Genomic DNA, 15,079 nt, shown 5'->3' with positions numbered 1-15,079 from the left:
AACCGTAGCTGTTGATATGAATGAATTCAGCACTTGTTGCTCCTGAACAGTCTACAACTTTTACAGGAAAATGTGCCTGTGATCCGCCATATTGTGCCTACTCACACGCAATGACTCATGTATGTTAAATTACTTGAGTTAATATGTTAAATATAAAACATCTGTAGCTGTAAAGTAATGAAGTCTTACATTTGTATATATTTTAAGAATGAAGCACAAAGTTAAATTGTATTTATTTATTACATTTTAATTATCAGTACAGCACACACCCATAAATGAAAATCAGTTAAATCTAACTTTTCCGTTCAATTAAGAGACTTTCAGAATTGTAAATGCCCCATGATAATTGATCCCCTAAAAGGTTTTTTATTTTTATAACAAAAATACAAGTCAAACCACACAAATTGGATGCAATCTGCAAAAACTTACCATGATTTTCTCAAATGCACATGTATTGTCGAAACAAAAATCAAAAGATAAAAAAATCAATCATTAAACAGATAAAGCACATGCTCTTTTGTTATTGATTATAATGGTAAAGTCTACAGGTAAAATATGTTGTCATTGAGGGATTAAAAGTTCTTAATAAACTGATATATGTCATCAGGTTTTACATACTGTTCTAGGAAGTCTTAATCTCAGCTATATTGTGTAAAGCTTCACCGAAACACCTTGTAAGGAATCTTATGCAGCTGTTTGTGTACGTTACTGCTTACACTGACCCACAAAACACTCACCCCTGAGTACATTAAGGTAGGGATGGTGGGTAGGATAGGAGGTTAAACATGGAGCTAAATCTCTTTTGTGTTTTGTAATGCACTTATTCTCTATTGATAAATGTAGAGACTTGTTAATTATAGCTTGATGGTCGTCACACTAAGGTTACACTTACAAAATGTATATAGCGAATTGCAAACGTTATTTACTTATGACAAATTATTATACTTTTCCAGTGCAACTTTTCAAATAACAAATGGTGTTTAATTTCAGTGAATCTGTATGATTACATGAAAGTGATCAGATACTCAGGGTATGTTTACATGAAAGTGATCAGATACTCGGGGTATGTTTACATGAAAGCGATCAGATACTCGGGGTATGATTACATGAAAGTGATCAGATACTCGGGGTATGTTTACATGAAAGCGATCAGATACTCGGGGTATGTTTACATGAAAGTGATCAGATACTCGGGGTATGCTTGACTATCATGGAAGATTATGAACATGGAAGGAGCAGCAGGGTTGTCTGTCACACTGTCGAAGAGATCCGTGCCTGCAGGATCTTTAAGTGGAGGCACATTCATCCCCTTTGCTCCTTGTGTAAATTCCCCGACTAAAACTCGACATAGGTACACACACTTGTGCTTTTGAGGATCTGGTTTTGAGTATGTGTCATCAGCAGAGTAACTTGCTTTAATAGCAAAGTAAGTGCCGTTTCCATGTGCTGCCACTGTGGAGAAAAGAACATGACTCGTATTTGGTCTAATTATACAATTAAATCAATAATACCTATTCATGTTTTAGATGTACTAGTGTCAAAATATATTTTGCAACCATATGATAATTTACTATGGCAAGCTTTACTAAGTTGGGAATCAGGTGGCTGAGCGGTTAGGGAATCGGGCTTGTAATCTGAAGGTTGCCAGTTCGATTCCCGGGCGTGCCAAATGACGTTGTGTCCTTGGGCAAGGCACTTCACCCTACTTGCCTCGGGGGGAATGTCCCTGTACCTACTATAAGTCGCTCTGGATAAGAGCGTCTGCTAAATGACTAAATGTAAGTTAGTTACATGATTATTTTTGAGGGATTGTTTTTCCCAACACTATTTGACAGTAGTACTATTACACAAATATGTGCTTATATAGAAACTGTGATAATAAGTTGTAACTAGAGAGGGTACAATTTCTGGGGAAATTGTAGGGTGTGCTTGCTTGCGTCGGTTGCAGAGGGGTCCGTTTTTTAATGACATTTTTACAACTGATATTTCTGTATATTTGATATTAAATGCATATTTATTATTTAAAAAGATTACATAGATTTAAAAGCATATTTTTTTTGCTGCTCATTTACAACTCAAAATACTAAGAGTGAAGTGTAGAATGAAATAGTTGTGTTCTCATTTCCCCTGCAAGAGGGAATGGTGATCGGCTATATACAGTAGCAGCCTCATAGTTCAATCAAAACGAATACATTTGGCAGAACGGTGTAAACGTCTCTATGACTTAAACGTCCTTTTGAGTTTTTCCCTTCTCGTGATATTTTCAGGCATTTAGCCTACTCATACTGTATTCATTCATTAATAAAGAACCCCCTTTGAAACTTATTCTAGCAACGACTTTACCGGCAGTAGCTAGCTATCTCAGATGGAATCGCGATCAAACAGTACCATCTGCTAACTGAAAATATGCCCACAAAAACGTAAATAAGCTTGACATTTATTTAGGGAGAAATCACGAATTCATAAAAAGCTCACTGGTAGCGATCATTGTCAGTAACAACGCAAAATGCGATCCCTGTGTGGAGAAGCTGCCCCGGTAAATTGTACTACTACAGTAGTACAGTTGTAGTTCTTTGGCGGGTGTAAAGGGGACGGCACTACAGTGGTTCAGATCCTATCTCACTGACAGGGCCTTTTCAGTCACTATAGATAGTTTTTCTTCTTCCGTAGCTCCTGTTTCCTCTGGGGTTCCACAGTGGTCAATTTTGGGGCAGAATCTTTTTAATCTGTATATGCTTCCTCTGGGAGATATCATTAGGAAACACATCTCGTTTCATTTTTATGCTGATGACACACAACTTTATCTGCCTTTGAAACCCAATGATTCTGTTCAACCTATCTTAGACTGCATTGCGGATATAAAAAAGTGGCTTTCAAGTTACTTTCTCCAACTCAACAATGAAAACACTTTTTGGTCCTGCTGGCTCTAGAGCTAGTCTTATTAACAGGATTAGTCATTTTTTCCCTAGTGTCAGCTCTCATGTTAAGAATCTTGGGTTAAGTTTTGACTCGGACCTTGGGTTTACATTTACATTTTGTCATTTAGCAGACGCTCTTAGTTAGGGTTAGTTAAGCAGATAAACTCAGTGGTGAAAAATAGTTTCTATCAGTTACGACTAATTTCTAAGGTTAAATCTGCATTGTCTTTTAAAGACCTTGAAACTGCTATTCATGCTTTTATCACCTCACGTTTAGATTACTGTAATTCCCTTTATGATGGTCTCCCTCAGTCCTCCATCTCCCGTCTTCAGATTGTGCAGAATGCTGCTGCCCGAATGTTATCATCCACTAGGAAGTTTGACCACATTACCCCAGTCTTGGCCTCTTTGCACTGGCTTCCTGTCCAGTTTAGAATATGTTTTAAAATATTACTGTTTGTTTTTAAAGCTCTTAATGGACAGGCCCCTTCATATATCTCGGACCTCTTAAAATTGCATGCACCCATTAGGTCACTGAGGTCTGTGGACAAGCTATTTTTGTATACTCCCCGATCCCGCTGTATATGCACAGGTGATAGAGCCTTTGCGGTTGCTGGTCGTAGGCTGTGGAATCAGCTTCCCCTGTCTATTAGGCAGGCTCCCTCATTGTCTGCTTTTAAATCCAGACTTAAGACCCACTTATATGTTCTGGCGTTTCCCACTGCCTCTTGAGTTGTGATGTTACTTGTTTTGCTGTTGTTGACTGTTTTGTATTCGGTTTTTACTATATATTTTATACAGAGGTGTCAAGTAACGAAGTAAAAATACTTAGTTACCTTACTTAAGTAGACATTTTGGGTATCTATACTTTACTGAAGTAATTATTTTTCAGCCGACTTTCTACTTCTACTCCTTACATTTTCATGCAGTTATCTGTCCTTTCTACTCCGTACATTTAAAAAATAGCCTCGTTACTCCAATTTCAGTTCGGCTTGTTTCCTTTCATTGTTTTCATTCCGGCTTGTCATCGTTCAAAAAAACACACAAACACACAAAAAAAACTATCCAGAAAAAACGCGCCATCCGGATGTTGTTTTGGGGGGAGGTGGGGTCATGCATTATAGACCCCTGTGCCTAAGCTTTTGTCCTTAATGGCATTTATTCCCCTTACTACTTTTACTTTTATACTTTAAGTAGTTTTGAAACCAATACTTTTATACTTTTACTTGAGTAAAAAGCTTGAATTGATACTTCAACTTCTACAGAAGTATTTTTAAACCCTAGTATCTATACTTCTACTTGAGTAATGAATGTGAATACTTTTGACACCTCTGATTTTATAGTGTTTTAAATGTATTTGTATTATTATTTTGTGCTTTTGTTCGGCACCTCGGTCAGCCTTGCTGTGTTAAGAGTGTGCTTTATAAATAAAATGTACTTACTTACTTACTAGTTCCTAAGCAACAAGGTTATTACTACAGGCTTTGCTTCATACTTACATTGTAATATACAATTTAGGGGAAAGGCTTTCATTCTAAATGACAGCACTATTTTATTGTTAAGTTTCTAGTACTTTACTGCCAATTTTGACAACTGTGTTGTATGTTTGACCCACTGAATATATGGTGGTTAGTGTAGGTTTCACTTACAATTTTTTCCAGCATAGCTCCGATTAAAGCCATGTTCATTGATGTGTTTTATGGTTGTATAGCAAGCACCATGGAAGAGCTTCTTCTCGTTGTTCTGGTGACTGTTCCTGATCTCCATGTCTTGTTTCTTGATTTCGTAGCTCTTCCACAGGTTTTGATTCTGGATTCTTTCAATCTAAGGGGACATCAACCTGACACTTAAATTGCCTAAATATGGTTGACATTACTGAATATAATTAAGGAATTAGTCTTTGCCCAGCCACTGTGAAATTTATAGAAACCTTACCACTTTACAGTTTAGGCTGGGCCATACAAATTTCAAGTTTGCAGTATAACTATGAAAAAAGAAATTACCTTTAACACTTTTTGTTTGCAGGTTTTGTTAAAGTGACTATAAACATCCTGGTACTCCTGGCTGGAAGGATCAAGGACACAGGACAGGCATGGTGTGTTGGCTGGCATGGGCTCCCAGTGCTTGGGGAAGAACATAGAGGTCTCCTCATCTCGCACTCTTAACAGCATCTCATGGATTTCAGTGGTAACTTCGTGCACATCATCTTTGAGACCCTCTATGTTTAATATAGGCTCTGTCTCAGACTTGTAGGTCAGTGTCACATTCACAGCCATGCTGGCCCGTATTTGAATAATACGCCGCTTATCAGATTCTGATAAGTTGAGGATGGCTTTGTCAGTTATGGTACGGCATACTTGTTCTTTTTCAATTAGTGTCCTAATCCACTGTTTTGCATCCTGTACTTTTGCTGTAGAGCCTCCGCAGATGTGGAAGCAGGCTGGATTAATTTCCTGGACTGAGACCTCTTCCTCTTTTGTCGTATCATCGGTTTCCCTGGATAATCCTAGAGCTGTATGAATGAGGTGAATGCATTATAAAATAGCAGTGCATTAAAGGGTGATTTATACTGTGAAATCCACTCATCTTAGCCCCCTTCTAGTATAACATAGATATATTCTGCTAGTTTACAAAAGGTTATTCTAGGTTACATAAATTAAGGTGAGTTGTATTTGACTTAAATGTAGCAAAAGGATATTAGACATTCTGCCAGACTTCAAATACAGACCTACTGCCAAGGACCGTGTTAGGTTTTGAAAGAAACTTTTTGTTTCCTGAATATTCATCCCTTCTTTCTTCAACATACGGCTGTGAAACTCTTTCAGCACGTCTTGCTGAACGAGGACGATCCTGACCAGGTTCAGTTTGAGATGAGACTTCTTGCGCACCACATCGACAACTGCATCCAACATGGCATCTGCCACCTGAGTTGGCTTTAAATGTCCTTGAAGGAAAAAAAAATCTTAGCTCACATTTTTGCTACATAATATGCGATATATAATGTCACCAACATTTCTTTAAACAATAGAATGGTGTTGTCCAAATGGGCTATCTTTTCATTTCATAACTTTATATGTATACTCACCAAGACCAAGAGCAGGAAATGAAATTGAAGTAAACTTGTTCTCTGCTGACATTTCTATGGAACTCTTCACAGCCTCAATGAGTTCCTTGGGGTCAACTGTTTTGTTGTTCTTTTGAGCAACATGAACAATGTTCTTAGACAGCAGGTTACCTGGCATGGTCATGATCAGGCCTTCATGAGGCTCAAATCCTGGAGGTAATGTAGAAAAATGATATTATATATTATATGTAATATTGGAAAAAACATGAGGATGAATATAATGTAACGTAATTGGATGTAACTGAGTAAACCAACTCCAAATTAAACCAAATTGTATATTTTACATCTGTTAAATTGGAAAATATAATTGGTCAGTTTCTATTATACAAACAATTCTACAACATTCCAACCCTTCATTTAATTGATTTTACAGTATTACTGCATTTCAAGCTCTTACGAAGTCGTTTGCAGCGCTCTTTGACAGTTGATCCTGCTGCATCCAAAATGGACTCAGAATCCCCTGGGGAATTTCACAGTTAAAAGAGAACAGTACATTACAGTGCAATAAATCATTGTCCAAATACTTCAATATAAATCCAGAAAATCCACATTATAAATTGTGGATTTACCTATTCCAGTCGGTCTTTGATGAGAATACATTTCAGTAAGTGTGGGGTAGCAGTGGCACTCTGCACTTGCCAATTGTACACAGTACACTTGGACTACTGTGGGAATTTCTGAGTAGCCAAATACATACAATATGTCCTATATTTTCATTACATTAATCAAAGCATTCTCCTACACTAGTAACATAGTAACACAGGGTAACATTTACCTATACTGTGGGTGAAATCCTCGTTTGAGAAGTTGACAATGACATCTGTGGTCTCCTTTGTGATGTCTCCCACGGCAACCTGGACAGTCACTCTGTCTATTTGAAACTCATGAATCCCTGAGCTGGACGATGTGACCTTAGTGACAGTTCCTTGCAGTGAGACATCAAAATACAATTATTTCTTGTCATAATAAACTTATAATACATATACATCTGACAGTTATCCACAAAGCTTACAAAGTTTATCCCATTTAAATTGGCCAGAAAACTCTTCACAATAGGTCAATAAGAACCTTTCAATATAACTTTTCTACCTCACATTAGGGCAAAAGATATTGGACAATAATTGCTGCATTTAATCAAAAGCGTCCTGTTTATCTATGACGCAAACATTATAACATCACATAGTTCACAGAAGTTATAATAAAATACTGATGAAGAGAAAACACTACTAGGTTTTGTAACAGGATTCATATGTTTTTTTTAGGAAGATTAATAAAACCATACTTTCAGTATTTTGTTTTGACGTAGATGTCGGGCTCCCTGATTTTGTCTCTTTGGTGAATCTTTTTTTTAATGTATTGGTGAAAATCTGAAAGGAAAATTTGCCATAGAAACAATTACATTTCATGTGTAAACAAAATCTGCAATCATTAATATAATTTTCCTTATTCATTAAATTGAAAAATCTTTTTCCACTTCTTTCATGATACAGAGTAAGAAAGTATTATTGTAAGATGTATGCTATATAATCTTACAGTATAAAGCAATTAAAGAAATGTAATGCCTAATGTGTGTGATAGTGTAGTAATCTAATACAGTCAATAAGATATACATTTACATTTACACTTGATTTATTTCATTTTCATGAAATCATGGGACAGTTTTCCATATCCTCTCCCCTGGAAAATCATTTATAACAATACGTAACTATAATGTTGTTTTTAAATGTCTTACTAAAGTTGCATAGTAGTAATAGGCAACATTTTAGATTCAGGTTCTTTTAATCATGAATATGTAATAAGGCCCTTCATATGAGCAATTTATGTTACTAAGAATTATTAACGCTTATTACAAGAAGCTGGATTTAAGCATCACATAGTAATGTTATGTCAAGTTATGTAAGCCATGTCAAATTGAGTGGTACCATCGTTTCTAATTTGTATTTATTTCCAGATTTTCGTACCTGAATTGTCTCTTGATCACTTGGATGTAAGATGAATGTCACTCCTTTCAAGTGTCTAGGTTGCTTCTTGCTGCTGAATTGAATGACTTGTTCCAACATGAGAGAAACCACAATGTCTTTGGGGTAACCTAGGTTTCCTGTCCCGATGGCCGGGAAGGTCACTGAGCAAAGACCCATCTGCTCCGCTTCAGAAAGACACTTTTTTATGATCTCACTCAACATCTGTAACATATCAGTAATTACAATATATTCATATTAGCATGAATAAAAAGGTAAACATTCATCTTTGAACCTGGACATGGCAAAGTGGCTTACTACTTAACATAATGATAAAAAGCTGTGCCACTCATTACAGAGATTACAGGAAGTCACAGGATTTTTTTTTCAAAACATAAAATAAACCTTAATTTTATATTCACTATAATTTGACTCATTGCCTTTGTTTAAGTCATGTGTCAGATTGGAAAATGGATTTACCTTTTCTTGTTTATCACTTCCTTGATTCCATTGTGGCGCAATCACATGAAACACCCTTTTGCTCCTGAGGTTACAACCATCAGTAATAATGACTGCTCCCTCATGTACACTTTTACCATTTTCCTTTATCAGGTCTTGAAGTTTAGGTCCTGCAGCAGTGAATATGGCTTTGGAGACTGCTCCAATGTCAAGTTCTAGATCTAGTCCTACTGTGTTTACAATCACCTCTGTCTATGGAAGATATACACATCATTTCATGACAATCATTACATTTGATACATGTCATCTGTTTAAGTACGACAATTAAATAATGATTTACCACTGAATCTTGGATGTTCCCCTTTATCAGCTTGACTGTGAGCCCCTCCATGGTCTTTGCTGTCAATGATCCAGATTGTTCAACCCATTGACCATGTTGGGTATTTGTGGATATAGCTTGACGCTTTTGGATGTTAGGATCAATGGTTCTGTGGCCCCCAAACTCCTTCAGCATTTCTTCAACCATGGACTGAATGGTCTTGTCATCATTGCTCACCAGATTAATCTTCCTCAGCGTATTATTTCCAAACTTGTCATCACAGAAATCCTTGATAGCTCTTGTGATAGTTTGTGTGCATAGTTGTAGAGGAAAGCCGAGGTTCCCAGAGCTGATGGCCGGCAGAGCCACAGACAGGCAGTTGTTAGTCTCCGCTAAATCCAGGCTCCCTTTCACGGCTCTTCTCAACTGCCCCACGGCCTTCTGGGGGTTTTCAGTGTCATAAGTTGGTCCCACAGCATGAATGATGAATTGGCAGGGAAGCCTCCCAGCATTGGTAAGGACACAGTCTCCTGGTTCAAGTTCCCCCCTGCGGTAGATGATCTGATCACATTCCTCCTGCAGTTGTGGTCCAGCAGCTTTCAGGAGTGCGCCGGCGAGACCTCCATTGAGTTTCAGATTCTCGTTAGTAGAACTGACTACGGCGTCCGTGGTACATTTACACATATCAGCTTCACAAACCATAATTTCGACCCCATTGGATGTGTGATGTTGGTATCTACATTTTGCTCCATTTGCAGGAAGACTGTCCTCTCCATCATTTTCATCATTAATTAGTTTGACCACACAGCCTGTATTGCTTTTGAGAGAGGTAACGTACATTTTTTTATTGTCTTGAAAGAATTTCTTTGCTCCAATATTTGAAATTGTCATGGTGTCAAAGAAAGTGGAAGATATCAAGTTTTCAAACAGAGCCTTGCAGTCTTCCACATGTGTTCTACAGCCACTCAAAGAAATGGTCTGATTCTGGAAGGATACCTTCACTTTATCTTTGACTTCATTAGCCCATGAATGCTTGCAGTGTTCCTCAATGAAGGTTATAACAGTCTCAGACTTGACCTTAAGAGTTTCCACTATTGGTCCATTCTGTCTTAGGTATTCTTCAATATCCTTCTGCACCAAATTGACAGTGTCTGCATAACCACACACTACAACTTGTTGACCACATGTCTTGATCAGGATTTGTTTTGATGGATTATTTTTGGAACTCTCTAATTGGGTGACAAAGTCTTGCCATTCTGGTGTTTTCAAGATATTGAAGTCTTGAACATCCATGTATTGTGAATCAAAACAAGTATTGATTTGCTCTGCTGCTTCAGTCAGTGTTATATCAGACAGAGCCTGCAGCTCTACTCTGTTTCCATCTATGTCAAGAGCAGCGTTCATACCCTGGGAAGTTTGTAGATAATCTGTGATCTTGTCTTGACCTTCTTCTTGCAAAAACTGAAAGACGTGATCATCCAAACTTATCTGCCTCTTTTTCACTGACAAGGTTCTACTGGTTAATGTTTTAAATGCACCCCAAACTTCATCCTGCAAGCCATGTAGTAACATACTTTGGCTGTCAGATGTATGTGTCATCTTCAACTTTGGGAATTCCTTCAATATATTGTCTTCAATTACATCTTTTAACAATAATTGGTAAGTAGATGAAGGCAGTGGGAACACTTCTGAAACGCTGGTGCTCTCACGTTCAAGGCTGCTGGCAATTTGATCCAAGATTTCATTAAGTGGCTGCTTTAGTTTGTTGACATCGTCTTTCAGGCCTACCACTGTCACAACCCCTGTGGCCTTGTCAGGCACCAAGACCACATCTTTACCCAGAATTGCCTTGCGCATCTCTGCTTCAGACTCTTCCCATTCTGTGATTTGAACCTGGAGCTCCAGAGATGTGTATTTAGCCAAGACTTGAATGAAAGCAGTCTTCACAGTGTCCTTCCATTGCCGTATGTCTTTGGCTTGAATGCCGTCCAGTTTAAGGAGTTCAGGCAGGGGGCTCAACTTGACGGTTGGTTGTTGGAGGTCCACCTTGCAAAAATGCTGGGCGAGGTTGTGGTGGATGGAGTCTGCAGCTTCCTGAGTGTCACAGAGGTATTTCCAAATGACTTGATCGATGGTTTCATTGAAGGCTGGTGGGAGTTTCAATGTGGGTCTGTCTTTACCATAAAGGGCTGTTCCCAGAGATTCATAATAAGGGAAAGATTTCATAGGATCTTTCAGGGTTTTCTTTAAGACTCTCTGCACATCTAGAAAGATATGATAAATAAGATAATAAAATATGTAATAATAAATCAAATAAACAACACCAATAAACTGTATAAAATGTAAAATATGCTATCAGCATTTTAAAACATTACAATAACACTACATTACAATTTCACTTTTAATTATAAACATAAAACCTTGGATTGGACCAGATCTCTCAGCATGACAGTACTGTTTACACAAATATATTAACGTTTTCTGACAAATAGTCTTGAAATGAATATTGTTGATGGATAATAAGTCAATATTACTTAAAATATGATTGTTAAATTAACGATAGACTTACCTTTAGGATCCTGAAATGTCATGATAGCAGACTGCTCCTCTTTGTTTAAGATGACATCTTCCACAACTCCCTCTTTTTCAAAATATAATGTGAGATAGTCTTCATCATAGTTCTGAGGAATATTTTCAACTTTGATTTTTGCTGTGTTTTCCAGGGGTTTAACCGTTAGATTCTTCTGTTTAAACATTCTATTGTTGGTGGCCTTTGATAAAATGTGACTTGTTTCTGTCAAGGAAGAATCATAACAGGATTTTTGAGAAAAAACTACAACAAAGGCTTGGTTTGCAAAATAATATTTAAACAGGATCCTTTTTTTATGAATTTGCATTTTTATTTATTTAGGGGGTTGAAATCTTGCTCAGAATGTTCCAAAAGATATTTGAAGACTGATGCCGCATGTCCATAGATAAGCCATCTTAACAAATTTGTCTTGTACTCATTTTATTTGATTGGTAATTAACTATTAAAATATGATATATAAAATGCTTGGCACCGAGCAAATGTAAAACATCAAAATCTCAGAGGTACTGGTTTTCAATGGCCTACAGTAATAATTTTAACACATTTTATTTAAAAATGTAGTCATACCTTTTTCACTCTGGAAAGTCACTACTGTTATGTCACCCAGCATCTCCAGACTAAAATCAGCCTCTGAGTTAAGGACGTTCCTCACAAGCATCTCGAGAAACTCTTGGTTCACGTTCTCCTGAACGTTTCCCAAAACAACGGCAGTTGACAGACTTTGCTCCTCAGCTTGGATTTCAGCGGGGGATTTTTGATCTTGTACAGTAGCATTAGCAGCTGTGAATCCAGGAGACATCCAACTGACAGTATTATGTTTGTCACTTGTTTGTTGCAAACTCATTGTCAAACATGAAAGAAGCAATTAATTTACCTTTTGACAAGCCTACTACAATTTTTACTTCAATCTATAATTATTTACATCTAGCAAAATAGGATGTGTTCTGGGAATTGTTTTGTACAGTATTGCAGCTGATTAAGTAATTTATTAGGCAAAAAATCATTATTACTTGTGTTCACAACAAAATACTGTACATTAATTAAGTATGTTTAAGTGAAAACTGATGATTGGGATCCTTGTTATCCATAAACAGATTTGAACTGTGATTACAATACCCAACAAATGAGTTCTTCTTTCATAACTTTTGATTTATATTGTTGTATCCAGTATATTCTTTCTTGTTACATAAAGGGAGTCAGGTGGCTGAGCGGTTAGGGAGTCGGGCTAGTAATCTTAAGGTTACCGGTTCGATTCCAGGCTGTGCAAAATGACGTTGTGTCCTTGGGCAAGGCACTTCACCCTACTTGCCTCGGGGGGGGAATGTCCCTGTACTTACTGTAAGTCGCTCTGGATAAGAGCGTCTGCTAAATGACTAAAGGTAAATGTAATGTTCATCTTATACCACTAGAGGTCGCTCAAGTGTCTGGAGGTGATTGAGTTCAATTGTAAGAAAAGGAAAGAGTTAGACAAGTAAAAGACATGTTTCCAAGTTCCTCTGCTTCGATGTCAAATTATTTATAGGCGACGCACGACACAAAATATATGACGTGAAATACTATTTTACCATTAAATACTATACTTACATGTTGGGTCTGTCTTGATCGGAGATTATGGTGTTTTCTAGGAATAAAAAGCAAATATAGTTTACATAATATGAGATCACTTAATAAGAAGAACAAATTGTAATGTGTCGCTGTAAACATTATCTAACAATGTGACTTGATTCTAGAATAGAAAACATAGACCACTACAGTTTGTACATTGGTAACAATGTAATGGTATCGGTAACCAACCTCAGTGCTGCCTTTGGATGGTGGCAGACAAACAGTCAGTTTTAGCACTTTTTCATCAATAACAATCTCATGCTCTTGCTTGTTTAGCACTTTCTGTCTGGCTGTGACAAGGACAAAAGGAGTCAATTTCAGAAACCCAAGTATTGGTGTTATAGTAATAATAAGTCATTTTTTGTGAAGTACAAGATTTAGAAAATTGAATAACACCCCAACAACATTTTGTAACCTAAAATTATTGAATTTGTGTGAGTTGATTCCAAACACATTCCTCAGTCCAGAAAAAAACTAATTCTCCAAATAGTTTTTTTCAGTTTAGAATTTAGTATTGGGGTTCCCTTAAAAAAATATATTTTCAACAAGAAGTCACTCAGCCACCTGGAGTCAGGTGGCTGAGTGGTGAGGGAATCGGGCTAGTAATCCGAAGGTTGCCAGTTCGATTCCCGGTCATGCCAACTGACGTTGTGTCCTTGGGCAAGGCACTTCACCCTACTTGCCTCGGGGGAATGTCCCTGTACTTACTGTAAGTCGCTCTGGATAAGAGCGTCTGCTAAATGACTAAATGTAAATGTAAGAAACAAAGCAACCGATAATCTCATATTTCTTTTTGCAAAAATGAAAGAAAATTTCACTACATAGGCTCATTGATCTTGATTTGTATCCAATCAATACAATCCATCACGACAAATGTGGAAATGTTTTACATTTACATTAGTCTGACACAAAGAAGGCACATGCTTTCCTAGGGCTCAGGCAGATCAGGTGATCTGCCTGAGCCCTAGTTATTGCGGAAAAAAATTGGCTTGTGCCCTGCCGCATGCTCGCATTAACTATTGATGTTCCTACCACACTATAGTACCTATAGTGGGTTAAGCAAGGGGAGTTTCTATAGTGCATTGTGTTGCACACTTCTGGCACTCAGCAAGCTTGGAAGTAAAAAAGGATATGAGTAGGGACCTGTGCCCCGGTAGAGCTGAAGGCTATGTCTAACAACACTCCTGAATTTACAACTACAATACAAAAAAGTTGTTGCTAACGTGTGCCGACGTTGTGACGTAGGCTAGCACTGAGTACCCTTCGTTGACATAAGGCACTTTTTTGCCACAAAAACGTCATTTAAACTTAACCATGCAACGGAACGTAAATAAAAATACAAGCAATTCAATCACTACCAAGACGAAATTTTTGACATCTACGTTGTCTATGTAGTCCAAATATTGACTGAGGCTTAGGGGTGGGAAAAGAAAAAATATATATGTGAGATAACAAAGGTTGTGCCCTTGCCGAAGGCAAAGCACACCCAATTATAGACCAGTGACCTAGTCCCTGGAAAACAACAGTACAAGCCTATTTCATACAGTTACGGTATTGTAAAGTCGCATGACCTTTTATGTGCACAACATGTGCATATCCTGACATTATCAAAGTGTATTTGTCTTCCGGGGTGAATAGGGAGCTTGACCCGCATCAACTCACCGTCAACTTTATCTCCCGCTGCACCACGGACACTAGCCTACTGGTGTAACTTAAGAAGCTGCGACCAGGTAGGCCTACACGCACAACGTTTTTGTGAACCAACTGACAGAGCGAGTTAAAATCTTAGAGTATTATTATACTATAGAGAACCATGACATTATTGGCTACTGACTATAGGCTATCTTCAATCGTAGGATATTATCAAAAATATATTTGTAAAAATGAAATGATCATTCATCAGTTAGGCTACTATAAGCATGCTTACTGTAACAACTATAGTTACCCTAGTCTAGTCCCTGATACACAACAGCACAAGCCTACTTTATACAGTTACGGTATTGTGAAGTTGCATGACCTCTTTATGTGCACAACAATGTGATTTTGGACATTCTTAAATGGAGGCACTGTGATACTGAATCTGGGTCAAACGAGAACACCATTTAA

General features: G+C 37.5%; 1 protein-coding gene across 1 annotated transcript; it reads right to left on the bottom strand.

Moving 5' to 3' along the window:
* Nucleotides 1-228: 228 nt before the first annotated feature.
* Nucleotides 229-13,263, bottom strand: LOC136963780 (protein mono-ADP-ribosyltransferase PARP14-like). Its single transcript, XM_067257841.1, has 15 exons — nt 13,163-13,263; nt 12,953-12,989; nt 11,936-12,148; nt 11,348-11,572; nt 8,800-11,042; nt 8,481-8,711; nt 8,004-8,225; nt 7,325-7,409; nt 6,818-6,967; nt 6,440-6,502; nt 6,004-6,192; nt 5,647-5,862; nt 4,922-5,430; nt 4,568-4,742; nt 229-1,452 (listed from the first exon to the last, which is right to left on the bottom strand). Exons 3-15 carry the CDS (start codon nt 12,024-12,026, stop codon nt 1,169-1,171), a joined length of 4,683 nt encoding a protein of 1,560 aa, XP_067113942.1. The 5' UTR covers nt 12,027-12,148; nt 12,953-12,989; nt 13,163-13,263; the 3' UTR covers nt 229-1,168.
* Between the last annotated feature and the right edge of the window lie 1,816 nt (nt 13,264-15,079).

Source organism: Osmerus mordax, chromosome 2 (assembly GCF_038355195.1).
Source record: "Osmerus mordax isolate fOsmMor3 chromosome 2, fOsmMor3.pri, whole genome shotgun sequence".
In the NCBI taxonomy this organism is placed as follows: domain Eukaryota; kingdom Metazoa; phylum Chordata; class Actinopteri; order Osmeriformes; family Osmeridae; genus Osmerus; species Osmerus mordax.
Note: the sequence above shows the minus strand (reverse complement) of the source record. Positions and strands in the feature narration are given on the sequence as shown.